This window comes from Poromitra crassiceps (genome assembly GCF_964638095.1).
Source record: "Poromitra crassiceps genome assembly, chromosome: 7".
NCBI classification, from domain to species: Eukaryota; Metazoa; Chordata; class Actinopteri; order Beryciformes; family Melamphaidae; genus Poromitra; species Poromitra crassiceps.
Genome location: NC_139628.1, coordinates 49,454,262 through 49,474,725, shown reverse-complemented (window position 1 = coordinate 49,474,725; position 20,464 = coordinate 49,454,262). Strand labels below are relative to the sequence as shown.

The following is a 20,464-nucleotide window of genomic DNA, read 5'->3' as shown; positions in this document are numbered from 1 at the left end:
TATTTATTTCATAGGGACAGAGCAGCATTAATGAACATTTACATGTAAATGTGGCGGATTATTATAGCCTTAGCTAATTTCCATCCGTAGTCCCTCGACAGGTAGATGTAAAGTGCATCTAAATACAATCTAAGTGACACATACGTACAATATGGGATAAAGTATAGTGTATACGTAAAGGAGACATATAGACTTACAGAGACATACATATACATGAAGGAGGCATTGGACTTTCAGGGGTATGCATATACAAAATAAACAAAGGAGACATTAGGGACATTGGCTAAATGAGCATATAGAACAAAAAGGGCTTAAAAGTGGTCACAGTTTTGGTTGGTTCTGAGCCATGACTTTAACATCCTCTTAAAGGTGTGGATGCTGCTACTCTCTCAATCAACTATGGAAACCCCCCCAACCAATGTTTTTCAGATGTACATAATAGAAACTACTACGGCTAATTAAATGGGTAAGATAATCTGTACTGGGATGCGTTTGGGAAACCCAGCTGTTTTGTTGTTAAAGGGACTCTACCAGACCCAGAGTCAGTCCATCAGTGTTGTCTCAGCGTGCGGTGACGTCCGTGTCTTGAGTGCCCGCTACTGCCGTGCTGTTTGCTCTTGTGGCTTCGCTCCCTCTCTCGGTCCCTCTCGTAGGAGCGAGAGACCTCCTGTTCCCGTGGGTGATGACCTCCACGCTCGTGTTTGTGTTTCTTGGAGGAGGACATGTCCGAGGAGCTGCGGCCTCTTTCTCTCTCCCGCTCTCCTTTGACTGGGGAACGCGAGCGGGACCGAGAGCGCTTCCTCTCGTGGCCGGAGCTGCTGCTGCTGCTGCTGCTGCTGTGGCGACCGCTGGGCTTGCAGTTGCTGTTGCCATGGTGACCCCAGCCTTTTGCTTGAGGTGGGGGAGAAGGGGTGAGGGCTGGTGTCGCCGCGGCGATGGGCTGCGACTGTGAGAGCGAGAACATGAGCGAGAGCTGCAGGTCCCCGAGCGACCGCGTCTGCTGTCAGTCATGTCTGCGAGGAGAGCGGGATCTGGAGCGAGACCGTGTTCTAGAACGAGATCGACTCTCGCTCCGGCTGTTCCTCCCAATCTTGGCCTCCCCTTCCTTAAGCCATTGTGTCTGTTTCCTTCTTTACAGGTTTGAGGGTCTGGGGGTTCGGAGACTTCTCCTCCACCTTTACCACAGGGGAGCAGGGTTTGGAGGCAGGGGAGAAGCCGCCCATGGAGCAAAGGGGCAGGGGTGCCATCAGGGTTCAGACCTTTAGCCTTCAGCTTAGCCTCCGCCAAGAACATCTTCCTCCGCTCCACTTCCTTATCCAGATGATCATAGTTGGGCTTAGTAGAGCCTGAGGGTGGTGATGCAGATCTCTTTGATCTCCTCCTCGCTGGCTCCAAACAGCAGGAACCAGTGAGGTCTGGATGGCAGGACCATCTGCAGAGCACGAGCAGCTAGGTATATGCAGGCACAGGCAATGGTCTCAGCTTGGAATCTCACATGCACATTTGTCCTCAGGCTGTCATTCATGTAGTTCCACGCAGTCTGGACGAGCGTTTGGTTCTTCTCACATTCCAGGACTTGAAGGTACATGACGATGATCTTGTGTGGATGCTTGACGTGTACACAGAGGCCCAGCTCCTTCAGGACCCACAGTTCTGCTTCGGTGACTTGGTTTTTGGTAGTGATGTAGTTCTGATCAAGTATCAATGAACTTGCACTCCTTTTGCCTCTAATCTGTCGTAGATGGTGTAAAACGTTGACGACGTCTCGTATTCGTCGTGGTGCTTCTTCAATCTTGGAGGCCAAATTGACACAAGCCATAGCAACAATCTCAAAGCTGTGCTCGACGAAAGACTTGGAGTAGAAAAAACGATGAAACAGCACCTGCCCCGTCGCCATGGCGACCTGGGGTAACCGAAGCAGAATGCCCGCCGACTGAATCAACTCGCATCCCAGGATACGAAGGTCGGTCTCCGTGCTCAGGTCGAGGCCGTCTATCATGGACGGTGTCGGAGAGAGCCTTTCATCGGGTATGAGGGAGTTGTCAATCGTAAGGGATTAGGGATGTCGACCGATAACCGTTTAACCGATAACCGACCGTTTCGACATTAACCGATTAATACTATCAGTTAAATGGTCAAAAAAAATGTTGCACGTGCCCTTTAACGTGCATGCCATGTGGGTGGGCGGAGCAAATGCAGCGAGACGCGTCAGGGCAAAGCGAGGAGCAGAGCACCAAAATGAAGCGAGCAAAAAAGAGCAGCGTGTGGGATCATTTCACCCAAAAAAATGGGGAGACGATGTGATGCACGGTGGTCTGAGGGGATAACCCAGAAAATATGTTCAATGGTGGAAAAAGATATGATGCCCATCAGCATGGTCTCTGGGGGGGGTTTCTGGAGCTGATGCAGCATATTGAGCCTAATTACAAAGTCCCAGCAAGGTCGACCGTCACCACTCGAATTGAAACGCATTTCAAAAAGAAAAAAGAAGAGCTGAAAGCGTGCCTTGGTCCTGAAAAGTTTGTGGCTCTCACAACCGACTGCTGGACGGCACTTACAGGGGGAGATGAGACCGGGGATACAGCGGGTCCTTCTCAGGCTGCAGATGGAGGCCGTCCATCTGCCATGATGATGCTTCTGGGAGAAGGCTACAGCAACCCCCAGGCCGCTGATCCACAGTTAGAGGTGGACACCTACCTGAGAGACAGTGTTCCCCTCATTGGAGAGCGATCCCCTTGACTGGTGGAAGAATAACCACACACGCTTCCCAAGGCTGGCCAGTCTGGCGAGGCGCTACCTCTGCATTCCCGGGACTTCTGTCCCTTCTGAGCGGGTATTCTCCGCTGCGGGCATCATTGTTAATAGATTGCGTACCCGGCTGACCCCAGAGCATGTTGACATGCTGATTTTCCTGAATAAAAACAAATGACTGTCCTGTGCATGTGAGGAGAGAGGTAGGCCGGGCCCGCCCCGTTTATTTTAATTTTAGGATTTGAAAAGTCTTTGTTTTCACCATAGCCTTTACTATTTTATATATATTGTAGCCTACAGTATTCTCATATTAGCCTACAAAATCGAATATTTTATTTTTGTATTTATTTTAATAGGCTACGTACTGTTTAATAGGCTATAGGACGGCTTTATCTTGTGCGGGCTGCGGGCCGTGTGTGTGTTTTCTCTTTCCCCTCGGCGGCTGTGTGTTTTCTTTCTCTCCCCTTTATGGTGGGATTTATTTATTTTATTTGTTAAGAGTAGGCTACATTTGTTAAGAGTACAAATAAGAAAAAGAGGAGTGAGTTTCAATGTCGGCCTGCATGTGTGCCGTGCCGTCTATTGGCCTACTCTTTGCAGCATGCGGCAGCAGGGAGCTGAGTTCGCTCAATTCAATTTGGCTTCAATTTGTGTTTTCGTTTTGTCAATGTGTTTTTTCGATTTATTAATAGTATTTTCCGTTTTGTTTAATTATTTTTGTTCATAAGAAAGTCTGGCTATATCATTTATTTAAACATTTAAGGCAGAATATTTCATTATAGGCTAGTTCATGTCGGGCTGTATTTAATTATAATCCTTTCACAGCAGTAGGCTATGTGTGAGTCCTCCTCATTACATGTTGTTGGGTTGTTGCTGCTGCAAAATAAACAATTTCTAATGAAAAAAATAAAGCATTTGTTGTGGTAATTCTTTAATGGGTCACAGACAGTCAAATAGCGCATTTTAATCTTCTCGGTTAACCGACACTTGTCGGCTAATGAGTGTCGGTTGTCGGTCAAGAAAAATTATGATTTTCGACATCCCTATAAGGGATACCTCAGAGTAAACTTTGTCACCGATGAGGATGCCATCGTTGTTTGTGGATGCGTTAGAAGCGACAGACAAAGGACCTGCGGCCATCTTCACCCGAGAAACAGGAGTTGCTACGCGGCATACTTGATGGCATACTTCAGGGCTGCTGGATCACCTGTCCTGGAGCTGGGAACATTCAGCTGTCCATGGCTGAAGACGGGGGGGTCTGAAGGCAGACTCCCACTTCTTTTTTGTGACATCACTGATCACTGATGATGTCACAGTGGGATTTATGACATCACTGATGATGTCAGTGGGATTTATGAGATCATGAATGATGTCACCGTGGGATTTATGACATCACGAATGATGTCACAGTGGGATTTATGACATCACGAATTATGTCACAGTGGGATTTATGACATCACAGTAGGACAATCACAGTGGGACAGAGAAACAGAGAAACAGACAGAGCCCCAGCTCCCATTTATATACTGATGATGATATATATATATATATATATATATATATATATATCTTTACATTATATAATATATATATACTGTATATATATATATAAATAAATAAAAGGACTTAATTTCAGTTTGTATTCTTGCAAATAAATATGTAAATTCAATCACTTTCAATGACCCATGTCTATTTTCAAAAACGTTCAATGACCTGATTTCCCCCCTTAAATTTACAAACTTTTAAGGACCCGTGAGAACCTTGTTCAATAGTCCTTCCACCTCCAAACATCCCATATTTCCCTCTCACACAGTCCTATGAAATCAGCCACAACAAACAAAAATGTAGTTTATCATCACGCGAGGATGGATTCTGCTGCAACCTCCAAGGTGAAGAGCGGGACTTGCATTGCCGGGGGTATGTTAACTTGCTGTTCAATCCGCTTGTCAACGCCACCCATGCATCTATCTACACAGTGCGGCGCAGGCAGGGCCATGCGTTATTATTAACCTGCATCTTCTTGCTACCAAGACGTACGAGGGCCAAGGGGGATCATCGGACTGCAAAGCAGCAGCGCTGAGAGAAATAAATCCAGGTTAGCGAGGTGAGGAGCTACAGCGAGGTGGGAAATCCAATGGGTTTAAATGTGCCAATAACCTTCTAGCGACGCATGAAACGCCCGGAGCAAGTGGCACTCGGGGAGCAATTAGAAAAGCAGGGGAAGACTCTGAGGCGTAATGAGGAGCCTATAACACGTTGTGATATTTCACATGACCTTCACATGACCTTCTGCAGCAAGTGACTCCATGAAGGTCTGTCGGTGGTTTTAACCCTCTCGCTTCACAGAGGTGCGGGGAAATCGACAAACGACAAAAATCTAAAAATATAATCCCGACAAATTACAAAGATTGAGTGATTCAGGCCTAACACACACGCGAACACGCGCGTGCACACGCACACACTCTTGTGTGGTTGATGTACCTGGGAGGGGTCGGCCATGGCGATGGCCTGGCTGGTAGTCAGTGCCAGCCTGCAGACATCTTCACGGCCGGTGACGATGAGATGAGTCAGGACGAGGCTGAGGGAGCGGGGCACGGGCTGCCAGTGGTGGACAGAGTGAACAAAAACGGTACTCAAGTATAAAAGTATATCGTTACTTTATAATATTTACTCAAGTAGAAGTAAAAAGCACCCATACAAATAAGTAAGAGGAAAACAGTATCTCGTGGGAAAAAAAAACTAGTAGTACAGTAGTAAGTAACTTCATGAGTAACTAGACTAGGACTAACAGTCCGTTGTCATCCCTTTCTTAACCCTGGAGCATTATCGTGCAAATGTTAGGTTAAGAGATGGGTTTGGATTAATTCCAGTAGAAAGTCCCTCCGTCATTCTAACATTAACTTGTTAACTTGCTCCTTGCAGAGATAGGCTCAGGGACCACTAGTGATTTTCCCTATTCAAACATGCGCTACATTCAGGGACATTTCCATCTTGCACCTTTTCACACAATGCTGGGATAGATGGGACAAGGGACCAGAGGAGGGGGGCTCTGAGGTGGGCAGCTGTGGAGAGATGTCAGGATGTCCCATTGTAGTAAAAGTACCTATATTTTATTAAAAATGTACTTGCAAGAGTAAAAAGTATTCCATAAAAAAAACTTGAGTACATGTAACCACCCACCTCTGCAGGGTGGCCAGGGGACAGGGCGGAGCTGACAGACAGCAGCCAGTTGCTGGCCGCGGCCGGGTCGCCCGTCACCTTCCGCAGCACGGACAGCGCCACCTGCAGGTCGCTGTACCACGGCGAGAGGGGCAAGGCCAGAGGTGGAGCAGGCTGAGAGGGAAGAAGCCACGGAATTAATTCGTGAATGCTTACGTGCATCAATTAATAGATTCATGATTGAAAACCAACAAAGGAGCAAAATGCAGAAACAAAAGGTCTACGGTTATCTATGTCTACAGAAACCGTATGAGACACTAAAACTTGAACATTGAAATCAATGAAACCCAAAATGATAACAACACCGAGTAATCAAATATATTCATGCACACATGAGGCCGTGTACGCGGGGCTCAGTGTTACCTGAGTGGCTGTGTGGGTGTGTCACCTGTGTGGGTGTGTTACCTCAGTGGGTGTGTTACCTGAGCGGGTCTGTTGGTGTGTTACCTCGGTGGGTGTGTTACCTCAGTGGGTGTGTGGGTGTGTTACCTGTGTGGGTGTGGGTGTGTCACCTGTGTGGGTGTGTTACCTCAGTGGGTGTGTTACCTGAGCGGGTCTGTTGGTGTGTTACCTCGGTGGGTGTGTTACCTGCGTGGGTGTGTGGGTGTGTTACCTGTGTGGGTGTGTTACCTCAGTGGGTGTGTTACCTGAGCGGGTCTGTTGGTGTGTTACCTGTGTGGGTGTGTTACCTCAGTGGGTGTGTGGGTGTGTTACCTGTGTGGGTGTGGGTGTGTTACCTGTGTGGGTGTGTTACCTCAGTGGGTGTGTTACCTGCGCGGGTCTGTTGGTGTGTTACCTCAGTGGGTGTGTTACCTGCGTGGTTGTGTGGGTGTGTTACCTGTGTGGGTGTGTTACCTGAGTGGGTGTGTGGGTGTGTTACCTCAGTGGGTGTGTTACCTGCGTGGGTCTGTTGGTGTGTTACCTCAGTGGGTGTGTTACCTGCGTGGTTGTGTGGGTGTGTTACCTGCGTGGGTGTGTTACCTGCGTGGGTCTGTTGGTGTGTTACCTCAGTGGGTGTGTTACCTGCGTGGTTGTGTGGGTGTGTTACCTGCGTGGGTGTGTTACCTGAGTGGGTGTGTGGGTGTGTTACCTCAGTGGGTGTGTTACCTGCGTGGGTCTGTTGGTGTGTTACCTCAGTGGGTGTGTTACCTGTGTGGTTGTGTGGGTGTGTTACCTGCGTGGGTGTGTTACCTGCGTGGGTCTGTTGGTGTGTTACCTCAGTGGGTGTGTTACCTGCGTGGTTGTGTGGGTGTGTTACCTGCGTGGGTGTGTTACCTGAGTGGGTGTGTGGGTGTGTTACCTCAGTGGGTGTGTTACCTGCGTGGTTGTGTGGGTGTGTTACCTGCGTGGGTGTGTTACCTGAGTGGGTGTGTGGGTGTGTTACCCCAGTGGGTGTGTTACCTGCGTGGGTCTGTTGGTGTGTTACCTCAGTGGGTGTGTTACCTGCATGGTTGTGTTGGTGTGTTACTTGAGCGGGTCTGTTGGTGTGTTACCTCAGTGGGTGTGTTACCTGAGCGGGTCTGTTGGTGTGTTACCTCAGTGGGTGTGTTACCTGAGTGGGTGTGTGGGTGTGCTTGCTGGTGCAGTGCAGCAGGCTGCGGGCCAGGCGCTGGTTGAGGCTGTGTGTGCGCGGCTCAGCCAGCGGCTCGGTGACGTCGGCACAGGACAGCAGCTGGAGCAGAGGGAGCAGCAGGACCGGGGTCAACCAGGGAGCCAGCTCGGCCTGCTCAGGGGATAAACTCAGTGCTGTGTACAGGAGAGGGGGGACACAGGTAACACACCCACACAAATAGAATATAATTAAGAGTATGATATATGAATAGCAGTGCAGAGAGCAGAGATACAGAGAAAAACAAGTGAAAAATTATGTCAAATATGAAAATACTGTATGAAACTGCACTGTGAGAAAGAATGAAACAATGAACAACTATGAAGAGAAGTGAACTATAAAAGAAGAGAACATGAGTATTTATTTTTTAAAGAAAGTATGCTCGTTAGAAAGGTTCCTGTTCTGTGTTTATTATTCACTATTCTAAGCATAAGTTGCGCAAGATTTTCCCCTCTGTCTCACCACTGTGTGACAGGTGTCAGGGGGCACCCCGTCTCATGCCTTCTGGTTCTGCCCTTCACCGACAGGATTCTGGGCCAAAATGTTTGATTGGTCCTCTAAGGCCTACAAAAGAACCCTTCAGCCGGAGGCGGAACGCATCATCTTCAGCTGCTCTGAGTGCTCTCTGAACTTCCCTACAGCTGTGCAACAGTCTCTTGACAGAGGGGACATATCTGTTGCCAGAAAACTGTTGGATCACACCTTAACAATATGTACATAAATCAAATACACCTTGAACACTAACAGTAACAGTGCATAAATACAAGCAGGGGATAATATTCCATCTTATAGTTGGTTGCAGTCTGGTAACTACTAGTGCAACCAACCATGTTTGTCTACACTACAGTGGAGGAACTTTCAGTCCTTAGGTAATTTTCGCTCCAGCTCTGAAAACACCTTTGCGTTGATGTCATCCACTTCGTCTTGCACCGGTTCCACATCCTTCACCTCTGGGATATAAAACTGCAGCATGTTCTGAATACCGTTCCTCAGGGTGACCGTGGAGCTGGGACATCCCATGCAGGAACCCACCAGCTTCAGCTGGACAGTGCCGTCTACAAAACCCTTGAAGATGACATCGCCTCCGTCCTCCTGCACCGTGGGTCTGATTCTGGTGTCCAGCAGCTCCTTTATCATCGATACAACAGCATCATCTGCTTCAGAATGACTGCTCTCAGGGTGTGCCGCCCTCGCTGTTATGGGATCTCCACTCTCAAAGAACTTCGCAATGGCCTCCAACGCATGGTGCGTAATGTCCGTCCATTCCACATCGTCCCTCTTAGTGACCGTTATGAAGTCAGGGCCGAAGAAAACACTTTTCACTCCTTCGATTTCAAATAGGCCCCTGGCTAAGGAGGAACAGTCAGCCGAGCTCGGAGAGGGAAAGTCCAAAGTCCCACTTCCTAGCACAGGTTTACCAGGGAGGAACTTCATGCTCCGAGGGTTTGGAGTATCTTGTGTCTGGATGGACCGGTGTTGTATGGAGAAGTGTGTGGCTGCTGTCACGGGCGGCAGCTGAACATTTCTGAAGCTCTGGCCAGTGCATTGTGTGTGGTATGGGCTTCTGGATTTGACTGGAAACCTGAATTGATAGGTATTTGTTGACCGGAGCAACTGGTGAAGACCCCATCTCATGCGGGCCGCCATTTTGTTTGTTTTGAAAATGAGGACCCCTTGCCACACATCACCATGTGGAACTCCAATGACTGATGTCATCAGTGATGTCACTGTGAAGTCGTAGAATACGTAATACAGCATAAATGATTGTGGAGGGCCACAGAGGAGTCATCAGTGATGTCATAATGCGTTGATGATGTCATAGACCTTATCACTGATGGCTACAGTGACATCACTGATGACATCACAATTGAGTTTAATGACGTTGGGACATCATCAGCGATGTCATAAAGGTGAGAAATGGTGGGAGTATAAGTAGGATTGGTACTACTGTAAGCGCCAGCCAGCCAAGCCATCTCATTTTGTTTGGTTTCTGTATGCCAGGAGACCTGTGTCATAGCTCTCGGGAACCGAAGTTACACCCAGCCTGCCTGCTGGAGCTGAGGAACACACTGGAACACAACAGCTAACAACACGGTTGTAGTGAATCTAAACACTTAAATCACACATTAGCCTGCCAGAAATACGATAAATTCACACAACTATAACATTTACAATAAAATAATCTATGCTAACAGTACAATCTACTGTAGCTCCCACTCGACTCAATCGCTGGCCTTCGCTCAACTGCTCTGACTATAAGTTACATGGACCCTTTTCACAGCAACCATTTTGAGGTGGTAAATCAGGAAGTCAAAGCAACATCAAAACGGTTAAGGAGCGTTCACACCGAGATATTTATTTTTCGCTCTGTCGCTCGTCAACCCTTTGGAATCGCTCTGTCGCTCTGTTTAAATCGCTCATCAACAGGCACACGAAATGATGGACATGTGGGGGATATAACGTTACGCAATGTCATGCTGTTTGTCCACTACGAGCCACCGTCATTGTTTACAAGCTAAGCCTATCAGCGTGCTCCTAATGCGAGCTGCATACCGGTAGTACAGACTTCACTTCATGTCAGCTGTCAGCCTGTCAATGTGGTTTGTTGCCACACAATAAACCAGCGGTTTGTTCCAAGCCAGAGTGATCCTTGACTCGCTCTCACACAGCAGCCAATCAGCATTGAACAGCGAGCGACTGATGCCAGCGTATTTTCGCTCGAGTTGGAATATTTCATCTTGAGCGACGAGTGTATTTTCTCCCTGTCGCTCTGTCTCTGCCGCTCGGACGCCCAGCGATTATTCTCCCAGGCGAATATACGCTCAATAGCTCGTTTGCATTGACTTTGTATGTAAACTCGACGCCAGCGACCAACTTTAATAGGTCGGTGTGAACGCACCTTTACTGTCAAAAGGGCCTATGAATGAAACGATGTCGACTCCAGAGCAGTTGCTTTCGGGGTGTGTGTGTGTGTGTGTGTGTGTGTGGGGGGGGGGGGGTTAAGTAGCCGTTGTGCAGATTCAAAGAAAATTTACTGGAACAAGTGGGTTTCGACCACTAGAGGGCAGTCTCGCTGCATGAAAATGTCGAGATTTTGCCCAAAATCAATAAACAACAAACACTACTCAACACCCATATACATTGGTTTACTTTTAAAGCTGATAAGGAAATCAAGAGAAAACAAGAAAGAAACGGACGAGACGGCTCCACTTCATGTGGTTGTTCACTGCAACATCATGGCTGCAGAAGAGCTTCATCTGCGCTACAGCCAGCATGACCAATGGTCACTCCCCATGTCCCCCCCGGCCGATTCATTCTAGCTCCAGTGTAACCAATCAACACTCGCCATGCCTAAACCCAACCAATCATCTCTCATGTCCCCCCCGGGCAATCCATTTAAGCATCGACCTTTTCCCAACTCATTTGTGGTTTGTGTGGCTGGCCAGCTTGCAGTTCCACGCATGCGCCAACTGCACTTGTCACCCGAAATGTCTACAGAGTTGCCTACCTACCTACCTGCATGTACCTACCAGCAGACATTGGTTCGTGTAGTGCCGCGCTCTTACGAGCCCAGCCAAAAATAGCTTCATCAGCTTCATAGTTATTGCAGGAATTTAAAGTTGAAAGTAGAAAGTGGATATAGTGTCTCTCTTCCTGGGACATTAAAATGCTCTGTGTCTGTGGATGGATGGATGCTTGGTCAGACTGGAGAGCGCATCTCGCCGTTAACTTGAAACTAAGGAGTCACCAAACATGTTCCCATAGGAGGCTTTGAGGAAATGGACGTAGTTGTGCAGGTTGCGGTTGGTGGAGTCCGACTGATCCAGCCTGTCCTTCATGTTCTTCAGCTGACACTGCAGATGCCGCTCCATCTCCTCCTTGCCTCGGAGCAGCTGACTCTGCTTGGTCTTGGCAATGCTCAGCTGGCTCTCCAGGTCTAGAGACTGTGACTGGGAAGCTCTCTCTTTAGACAGCACCCTCTGCAGGCTGTCGTTCAGCTGTCTCTTGGTGTTGGCCAGGGTTTGTTCCAGCTGTCTGGACAGGAAGCTGCACTCGCATCCCTGCTCGTCCAGCTGCTGCTGCAGGCTGCGGACCGAGGCTTCCTTCACCGCAACCGCCTGACACAGCTCTCCGCTCTCCAAGCTCATCTCCTCCAGCTTCCTCTCCGAACTCTCAACTTTCTCTTTCAGTCCGTTGTTCTCCTCCAGTAGCAGCAGATTCCTCTGCTGAAATGTCTCCAGACGAGTGGCCTGCTGCTCCACCTTGTGTCGGACTTCAGAGAGGGCGCTGCTCTGTGCGGTGCCCCTCCTCTCCTGGGCGTCGGCCTCATCCTGGGCCTCTCTGAGACGCAGCTCCGCCCTCCTCAGCCGGTCGCGCAGCGGCTCCAGCGCCGCCAGCTGGCCCTGCAGCTCCCTCCTCAGCCGCTCCAGCTCCCTCTCCAGGCTCGCCTTCACGTCCCGCGCCTCCTTCTGAGTCAGCTCCAGTCTGAGGCTCAGGTCCTGCGCCTCCTTCTGAGTCAGCTCCAGTCTGAGGCTCAGGTCCTGCGCCTCCTTCTGAGTCAGCTCCAGTCTGAGGCTCAGGTCCTGCGCCTCCTTCTGCGTCAGCTCCAGTCTGAGGCGGCACTCCTCCGACTCCACGCGAGCCTGCTGGACCTGGGTCTTGTACTGGACCGCCAGGCCTTCTTGATGTATCACCGACGTCTGCATGTGGCGGGTTTCGGACTGCAGAGCGACGAGTGTTTCCTCAGAGGAGATCAGAGACACCTTCAGCATGTGGCTGTCCAGCTTGGCAGATGCGTTGTCGGCACTCAGACTGTGGAGTCGTTCCACCAGCTCCTCTCTCTCCGACTGGCTTCTCTCCTCCGCCGTGTGAAGCTGTGAGCTCAGTTCGCTCAGCTGGCTTTTGAGAGCGGTGGTTTCCTCCTGCAGCTGGCCTCTAGCCGCCGCCTCTTCAGAGTGGCGGGAGCGCCAGTCGTCAGATGTGCAGACAGCTTGAGTCAGCTGGGACTCCTTCTCCTGGAGCTTGGCGGCCTGGCAGCTCAGCCTCTCCTGCTCCTCCCCTCGCTGCTGCCTCAGAGCCCGCACCTCATCCTGCAGAGCCTGAGTCTGGGTGGTCAGTCGGCTCTTCTCGGCCTCTGTCCTGCTCAGTTGAGACTCGAGACGGCCGTGGGTCGACTCCAGGGCTTTGGACGACTCTTTGGTCGTTTTCACGTTGTCCTTTTCCAAATCCAAAAGCTCGGCCAGCTTGGAAGCCTCTTTCTTTTTGCTATCGAGTTTGGCAAAAAGTCGAATTTTCTCCGCTTCACTGTCGGCCAAACTCTTCCTTAATGAATCGTCCGGTTCCGACGACGACACGAGAGATTCCTGCACGTGGTCGTGCCACTCTCTGAGGAGCTCGCGCAGGCTGTGGTTTGTGTGGTCGAACATCTCAATCTTCTCCATCAGCAACTGCTGCTGCCATCCCAGAGACTCCGCGTTCGTCTTTGATAGTCGCCTATCCTTGGCCAGGCTGTCGACGGTTTCCTTCAGAGCCGACAGATGATTGGCTACGATCACGCCGTCGATCTCCGCCGCCACCAGCGCTCGGAGCAGGTCTGACTCCCGCCGCTGACCGCCACAAGCCGACTTGCCTAAACGTTGGCCGAGTGTTTTCGCCGCCGCCTGCTCCTCCGTGTCCCGCTGGAGGCCAGGGACTCTGTCTGCCGGCTGCTGCGCTCTGCTCTGCTTTGTCTGCAGCAGAGCCTGCATCTTGTAGGAGCCAAATAGGTCTCTCCGGGCCGGGGTTCTTCCTGCAGGGATCCATGGGGGCTTTGGTCTGGCAGGGGAGTGAACGCTCTCTCCGTCTCCTTTCATCTGTGCATCTTTAATTCTCTTCTGCGGGTTGGGACTCCTCATGTGAACATGTACAGGTGTTTTCTCTGATACATGGAGGTGAACAGGCGACAGCGAATTTTGGCTTTTCATTCTTTACAGACGTTCATACCAAACAAGAGTGCACTTAAGGAGAGGAAGACCCCGGGTGACATCACTGATGACATCACAATTGCTTGAGTGACAGGTTTGTTCACAGCAGATCACACACTTCACACACAGCCCCCTCACAATAAAAGCCCAACACACCTTTCGCACTGTCGATCACACTGTGTAGGAGGAGGAGCCTCTTCCCAAACAATCAAATGCCAATCAAACAGTGTGGGCAGAGCCTGTTCCCACACATGACTTGCCAATCACAGTGTGGGCGGAGCCTCTTCCCACACATCACTTGCCAATCACATCACATTTATGACAACACTGATGTCACAATGTCTGCTATGACAGCATCACTCTGCTCAGGCTGGGCGCGCTCTGGCCTGGCCACCACTCGACGATTGTAGGGCATGATATCATGTGACACATCATGTGATGTATTCCTGTGTTAAAACGTGTATAAGCGGTAATTTAAGTATTTTCATTAGAACACATGAAATCAAATCACAAAAAAGGTACCTAGTGAAGAAGAAATAAGTAGTAGTAGTACTAGTTAGTAGTAGTAGTAGTAGTAGTAGTAGTAGTAGTAGTAGTAGTAGAGCATGGTAGTTACCCAGGCTGAGCAGGCTGGTCTGCTGGTCTGCCGGGGCCTCCAACAGGAGCAGGGCCACACCCAGCAGCAGCTCGTCCACTGGCAACTCATCCTGCAAAACAACCACACAGATGACACACAAACTACACATAATCACATACATGACACACAAACTACACACAATCACACACTATATGGATATACATACACTAGAGATGCACTGATTGCAGTTATTCTGCGGGGCGGGTCATAAAAATGAACATTCTGATTAATAGCGGATGGGTTGCGGGCGGGCGAAATAGGTAGGTAGGAGCTGCTGCATTAAGTCTCACCTGTGGGCAGGTAGGTAGGAGCTGCTGCATTAAGTGGAGGAGTGGCCGGCAGTCTTCGTTAAGCTGCAGGCAGAGCTGGCAGGCGCAGAGCAGCTGCAGGAGCAGGCTCAAGCGCTCCGACCTCCAGCGCTCCCCGGAGGTCCTGCCCAGGCCCTGGAGCAAGGCATCGACGAAGCAGTGCAGCTCCAGCACCGCCTCCACACCGTCAACCTGAGGAGTGAGGTCATTTGATAGTGTTCAGGTATAGAGGAGTGATACGGTTTGATACTGTACAGTATGCATCTTTCAAGTTTGAGACAGATAGTGTGCTTGGAGTCATAAAAAAAACAATCTCATCCGCTGTTTGGTTGTACCCAGCTCTCTATCTTAACCCATTGATACCTGATGCAGCATTTGGGTGTGTATCCCTTTAAGACCGCGAAGCGCGTCACGCGGTCTTAAAGGGATACACACACAAATGAGGGATATACACGCAAATGTTGCATCAGGTATCAATGGGTTAATACAGATGTTACTTGTTTCCAATGGCACTACCGCCCCAGTACTGCCACAGTGGTCACAGTACTGCCACAGTACTGCCGCAGTGGTCACAGTACTGCCACAGTACTGCCACAGTACTGCTGCAGTGGTCACAGTACTGCCACAGTACTGCCACAGTGGTCACCGTACTGCCACAGTACTGCCACAGTGGTCACAGTACTGCCACAGTACTGCCACAGTGGTCACAGTAATGGTTGATTTTTAGCTGCAATTCGCATAATGTGGTCGAAGCTATTGTGAATTTGCACTTGTTTTCTGTTTGTTTGCACCAGTAAGTGTCCAACAAGATGGCCAACAATGAAAGCTGAGAATCCACAGATTCCAGATTCATCACTCTACGACCGAAAATTCACTGAGCTAGCAGCCAAAGAAAAACACACCGCGCAGCGGCAATAGTGCCCCTGGAAACAGACAACACTGTATGTCCAGCATTTTCCACCAGCACTGCTTGCTGGCCAGACAGCTAATGGAGAGCCAAAGTGAAACGTCCCTTCCTGCTTCAGCACTGTACCAGAGATTTTCAGCCGCCATTTATTTTCCCATAGACATTTCGTAAAATGCTTATAAAAATAGTTTTACTTTAAACAGGAGAGACCACATAAAACTGCGGATTTAAAGAAAATATTTTTTCGATGTTGTTTTTTTAAGTTTTGGTCCGAATGAAATGTTCTATGAATCTCCCGATTCTAAATATAGCTGAACCGTTTGGTTTGAAGAAGTAAAACTATTTTTATAAGCATTTTACGAAATGTCTATGGGAAAATAATTTTTTTTATTTTTATTTATTCGTTTATTGAGCAGGGACAAATGCATAGAACATTATTTCATATGACCTACAAAAGAGATGTCATGCATACAGGTTTCTAGCCAAGGCTAATTTGCAACCCCTGTCCCTGGGCGGATGAAAATCTCTGGTACAGTGCTGAAGCAGGAAGTAGGCGGTCACTTTGCCTCTCTATTGTCTTTCCAGTCAGCTAGCTTTAATAGTAGTTTTGCTTTTAATCCAGGCAATAACCCTAAATCTGATGTTAGGAGCCTTGTAGGTGAAACTCAGAGACTTTTTAGGGCTGTTCTGTCCGGGAGCTTTGCTCTTGGTTGCATCTCATTGATTCAACCTGCCAGAGCTTCCAAATTGTGAAAAATAAATCATGAAACTAATGATTATGTCAGAGTTCTGGACTAATTTCAGCGATTGATTGACAGTGGCCTCTCTGGTCTCACCTGCATGTGAGGGACTAGCTGGCAGAGGCAGTGCAGCAGGCTGTCGGACACGGGCGAGTCTTTGTCCTGGCCACGCGGTCCGAGCACCAGGGGGCGGGGGGGCAGCAGGACCCTGAGGAGGCTGCGTCGGAGGAGGGCGTGATGGGTTTGCCTCTGGGGTTCACAGTACAGGTAGCGCAGGAAGGGGAGCAGCATGGTGACGTAGGCCGGCTCATCCCTGCATGTCGCACATACAGTGTAACAGTCACAACATGCCTGCTACTATGCTTTTGGAACATGATGTAGTTGCAGTAACAGTGGTTATTTCTGGATAACACATTCGGGCATTCGGGCTGAGAGAGGAAGTAGAAGGACAGCATGTAGGGAAACAGTGGATGGATGAATCCAGAAGGAGGCGGTAATGCAACATAAAGGACGCCAACTGCCATGAAACACCACAGAAGAAGAAGAAGAAGAAGGCTCTTCTTCACTGGGGCTGATGGTGGCCTGATGAGTTATTTTGGACAGGCTGTTCTTCCGAAATACATGCAGGGAAGCTTTTATGGCTGCTTCAAGGTCTCTGCTATGGGCGTCGTTATGGGAAGGGGTGTTTGTGTGTGTGTGTGTGTGTGTGTGTGTCTGTGTGTCTGTGTGTGTGTGTGGGGGGGAGGGGGGGGGGGGGGACCTTGCCTGTCAGCAGCCTGCTGGATGAAGTCATCTATCTCCAGCAGCAGAGCCGGCCAGCAGTCCGGCCGGTTCTCCAGGGCAGTGATGTACGGGTGAGGGCTGCTTCTGCAACACAACGGGACAGAGCAAAGGCCCTGTTCACACTGCACCTCAAAGCCTTGCAATTCTGGGGCAGGATTCACAAAACCCTTTCGTCTTAAGGGGGAGGGGGGTTAGGAAGAAATGCTATTCTCAAAAACAGTTCCTATATATTTTCTTAACTTTCTTTTCTCGTGTTTCTTCCTATAAGAAAAAACATGTGAAGAAAGAAATGGCATTCTTAAAATGACAGTTCTCCAATGTGTTTTGGACTATTTATTATTTTTCTTACTTTAAGACAGCCCTTCACTGTACAGACAAGTCTCTGTAGCACCCAGTGTCTATTCTAAGTTAGAGCTGAGCCCGGTTACATTTGCAACTGCACACGGGGGCAAAGATATGACTTTTTGGAGAAATGTCCTCTGGTCTGATGAAACACAAATTGAACTGTTTGGCCATAATCACCATCGTGATGTTAGGAGGAAAAAAGGGGAGGCCTGCAAGCTGAAGAACACTGTCCCAACTGTGAAGCACAGGGGGGGGGGGGGGGGGGGGATGGGGGGGGGGTGCTTTGCTGCAGGAGGGACAGGTGCACTTCACTAAATAGACACCAGGAGGAGGCAAGAACTTTTTTTTCTGTTCAGAATAATCAAACACCTCTCCAATTACTGAAGTTGATATGTACACGTGCACGCATGCGCGCACACGCACACACACGCACGCGCGCGCGCACACACACACACACACACACACACACACACACACACACACAAACAAACAATACCTCCAGATGAAATAGATCTATTAAAAGTTGGTGAGATCTGTTCAAAACAGGGAAAAATGACTTTCAGGCATCCTCAGATATATTGAAGATTTCTAGATACAGACGGCTAGAAGATTTGGAACACTGCGTTGTGTTTAGCCGTCATTTAGCGCACGTTTGTGGCCACGGACAATGGAATCGAATGTTTGAGTTTGAATCTCCAGCCCATCCATTCCAAACAAAACAATCGGTTCAAATCCAAGGTGAAGTCTTGTGTATTGTGGAGATTCCAGGCCACAGACAGGGCAGAGGTTACGACAACAGGGTTTGGTGTTGGGGACAGACAATGGGAGTCAGTCAGGTCCACTAAACCCAGTGCTTTACATCAATCATCACATCACTTAAGTGTAGGAAGGAAGTTAAATGTGCCTGCGACACGACAGCCCCGCGGCGGCGTGGGCTTAGACATCGGGGGGGGTAGACAAAGGCTCGTCTTCTGGGCGCGTTCCCCCCTCCTCCTCGTCTTTCTTCCCGCTCCTCACGCTGGTGTAATCTGTCTGACCATCTCTCTCTCCCCCCTCCTCGGGTTGCGTCTCCGAGCCCCTCGGCCTCAATGCGGCTCCCATCCGTCAGCCTCTCACTCCATTACACACTTTTCAGCCGCGGACAATGACGGAGGCAGGAAGGGAAGGGAGCGCGCGACCTTCCGCCCTGTCGTTCAACTGCAAGTTCACTGCTGAGTGCCTGGCTCAAAGGAGGGGTCAGGTGGAGCTGAAACAGCCTGCCTGCCTGCCTGCCTGGGGATGTGTAACAGGTTACAGCCATTTCTGAAGTCAAGTCTGGCTTCAGACACAATGGCACCAGCGGGGCCTTCACTGGAGATTAGTGTTGTCAAAGAGATGCCAGAATTTTGACTTTAATACCAGAGTAGATGAGATGCACCGAAATGTCCTTCTATCAGTGTCAGACGAAATAAGCAGCATCTGTGAACAGACAATAGCATAGAAACAGAAAGTAATGGGGGTGTAGTAGAGGTAAAGTCACTCACCTACCACCACCGAGACCCGGTGTTCAATTCCCGGCAGTGGTACAGTGGTCAGACGTTCCTACAGACACAAAGCAATTGGCCATGTGTGCGGGTGGGAAGCGGGTGGGGGTATGAGTCCTGGTCACTGCACTAGCGCCACCTCTGGTCGGTCAGTCGGTCTATGTCCTGCCGCCGGTGAAACTCCTTGCTCACTTGGGTCACTCACGATAGACCCTTCTCACGGGGGCCATTTTGTGTCGAAAAGGCAGGGTAAACACAGGTGCAAGCAAAACACTAATGAGGGTTTCCAACTTCCATGATTGGAATTTGGAAACCCTCATTAGTGTTTTGCTTGCACCTGTGTTCATTCTGCCTTTTTGACACAAAATGGCCCCCGTGAAAAGGGTCAATTCAGTAGGTGACGGGGGGCGTTGGGTTGGTTCCAGCCTTGAAACTCGTTATATAAGGATTTTTCAAAATGTCTATGGAGAAAATGAATGGGAAACTCACTTCCGGGGCAAGAGATGTCACGTGACTGTTCAGCTCTATACAGATGGGAACGCCACCAAAAAGACTCCAGCAAGATGTGACAACCAGGTGGAATGGTAGCTGTTAAGTGCTGGAGAGCCTCTCTTTGAGTCAAAGCAATCTCTGGTTGCACATGGAGCAGATTATGGCCTGCGCAGAACTTTCAGTGCGTACCAGTGAATGCTAGTTGAGAACAGCAGCCTGTTGCACCAGCTGAACTGAACGTAAGTTCTCTCTTAAGTTGGGGTGTAAAGTCCACACTAACTGCTACGTTCAAACTAGTTAGTTTGACACTAAAGTTGTGACTTTGTTTAGTTGCACCACGGAGACGTAAGATACATCTTAACTAGTAGACCCTAAAGTCCATACTAACCAAAATAGTGTCGCGGAAAATGACGTTTTCACTTCCTAGCCAATCAGTGAAAAGCACGGTGTTTATTTACCGTTGTTTAATTAAGTGGAATGAAAACAGTCAGGACACGTTGCCCACTGCAAGTTAGTGCTTTCATATTTCATCAACACTAACCAAATGAGAACGTTATTGACTAACGTTCATTTAGGTTCATATTACTGTTAACGTTTATCTGTGAGCCCCTCATCAGTATTGTAGGCTAATTTACCACCATCCTGCCTCGCTAAATTGTTGCGGTTATTTTAATTTGTATGCAGTGCTGCAGCTTGTGGGAAACAAAAGCGTGAGTCATAAATATCAACGGGTGTAATAATTGATCACGGAGAGCGTGTTGCGGACGCAAAACAACGATGCGCCACGGTGCCAAGTTGCAATCCATGCCAACTGCTATTTTACGGAGGACTTTACACCTAGTAAGACGTAGGTGTAAAATTTAAGTTCTAATTTATGCCTACGTTGTAACTATTTTACTTGGTGCAACCCAAATATTTTTAGTAGTACGTAAACTCGGACTTAGTGAGACTTTACGTTCAAACTAGCTTACGTTTCAACTTACGCACAGCTGGTGCAACCCACTGCAGGTCTCTCTGTTCTCTCCGCCTTGGAGCAGATAACACGAGATAAGCTCATTTGATACAATTGTTGCAGACATCATACCTGTAGTAGCCAGGGGCCCCCAGACATCATACCTGTAGTAGCCAGGGGCCCCAACGTGTCTGTTAAACAGGGAGGCTGACATCATACCTGTAGTAGCCAGGGG

The 20,464-nt window shown here is 49.1% G+C and overlaps 2 protein-coding genes and 2 pseudogenes across 4 annotated transcripts in view; all 4 read right to left on the bottom strand.

Moving 5' to 3' along the window:
* The window catches only part of focad (focadhesin), a gene marked incomplete at its 5' end in the record, with an annotated part of 71,082 nt that overhangs the window by 39,624 nt on the left and 10,994 nt on the right, over positions 1-20,464 (bottom strand). The window contains 7 exons of the mRNA XM_083640590.1: positions 5,233-5,349; positions 5,932-6,084; positions 7,523-7,716; positions 14,159-14,249; positions 14,470-14,679; positions 16,231-16,447; positions 16,900-17,001. Coding sequence (XP_083496716.1) covers positions 5,233-5,349; positions 5,932-6,084; positions 7,523-7,716; positions 14,159-14,249; positions 14,470-14,679; positions 16,231-16,447; positions 16,900-17,001 — 1,084 coding nt within the window. The remainder of the gene's footprint in view (positions 1-5,232; positions 5,350-5,931; positions 6,085-7,522; positions 7,717-14,158; positions 14,250-14,469; positions 14,680-16,230; positions 16,448-16,899; positions 17,002-20,464) is intronic.
* On the bottom strand, positions 551-3,891 carry LOC310780253 (cyclin-L1 pseudogene; annotated as a pseudogene). Its single transcript has 2 exons — positions 3,808-3,891; positions 551-2,050 (listed from the first exon to the last, which is right to left on the bottom strand). The product of its transcript is annotated as a cyclin-L1 pseudogene (transcript).
* Positions 8,438-9,244, bottom strand: LOC310780252 (NFU1 iron-sulfur cluster scaffold homolog, mitochondrial pseudogene; annotated as a pseudogene). Its single transcript has one exon. The product of its transcript is annotated as an NFU1 iron-sulfur cluster scaffold homolog, mitochondrial pseudogene (transcript).
* LOC310780251 (outer dense fiber protein 2-like) lies at positions 11,305-13,473 on the bottom strand (the record flags this gene model as incomplete). The annotated part of the gene is made up of 1 exon (XM_083640820.1): positions 11,305-13,473. One exon carries the CDS (start codon positions 13,471-13,473, stop codon positions 11,305-11,307), a length of 2,169 nt encoding a protein of 722 aa, XP_083496946.1.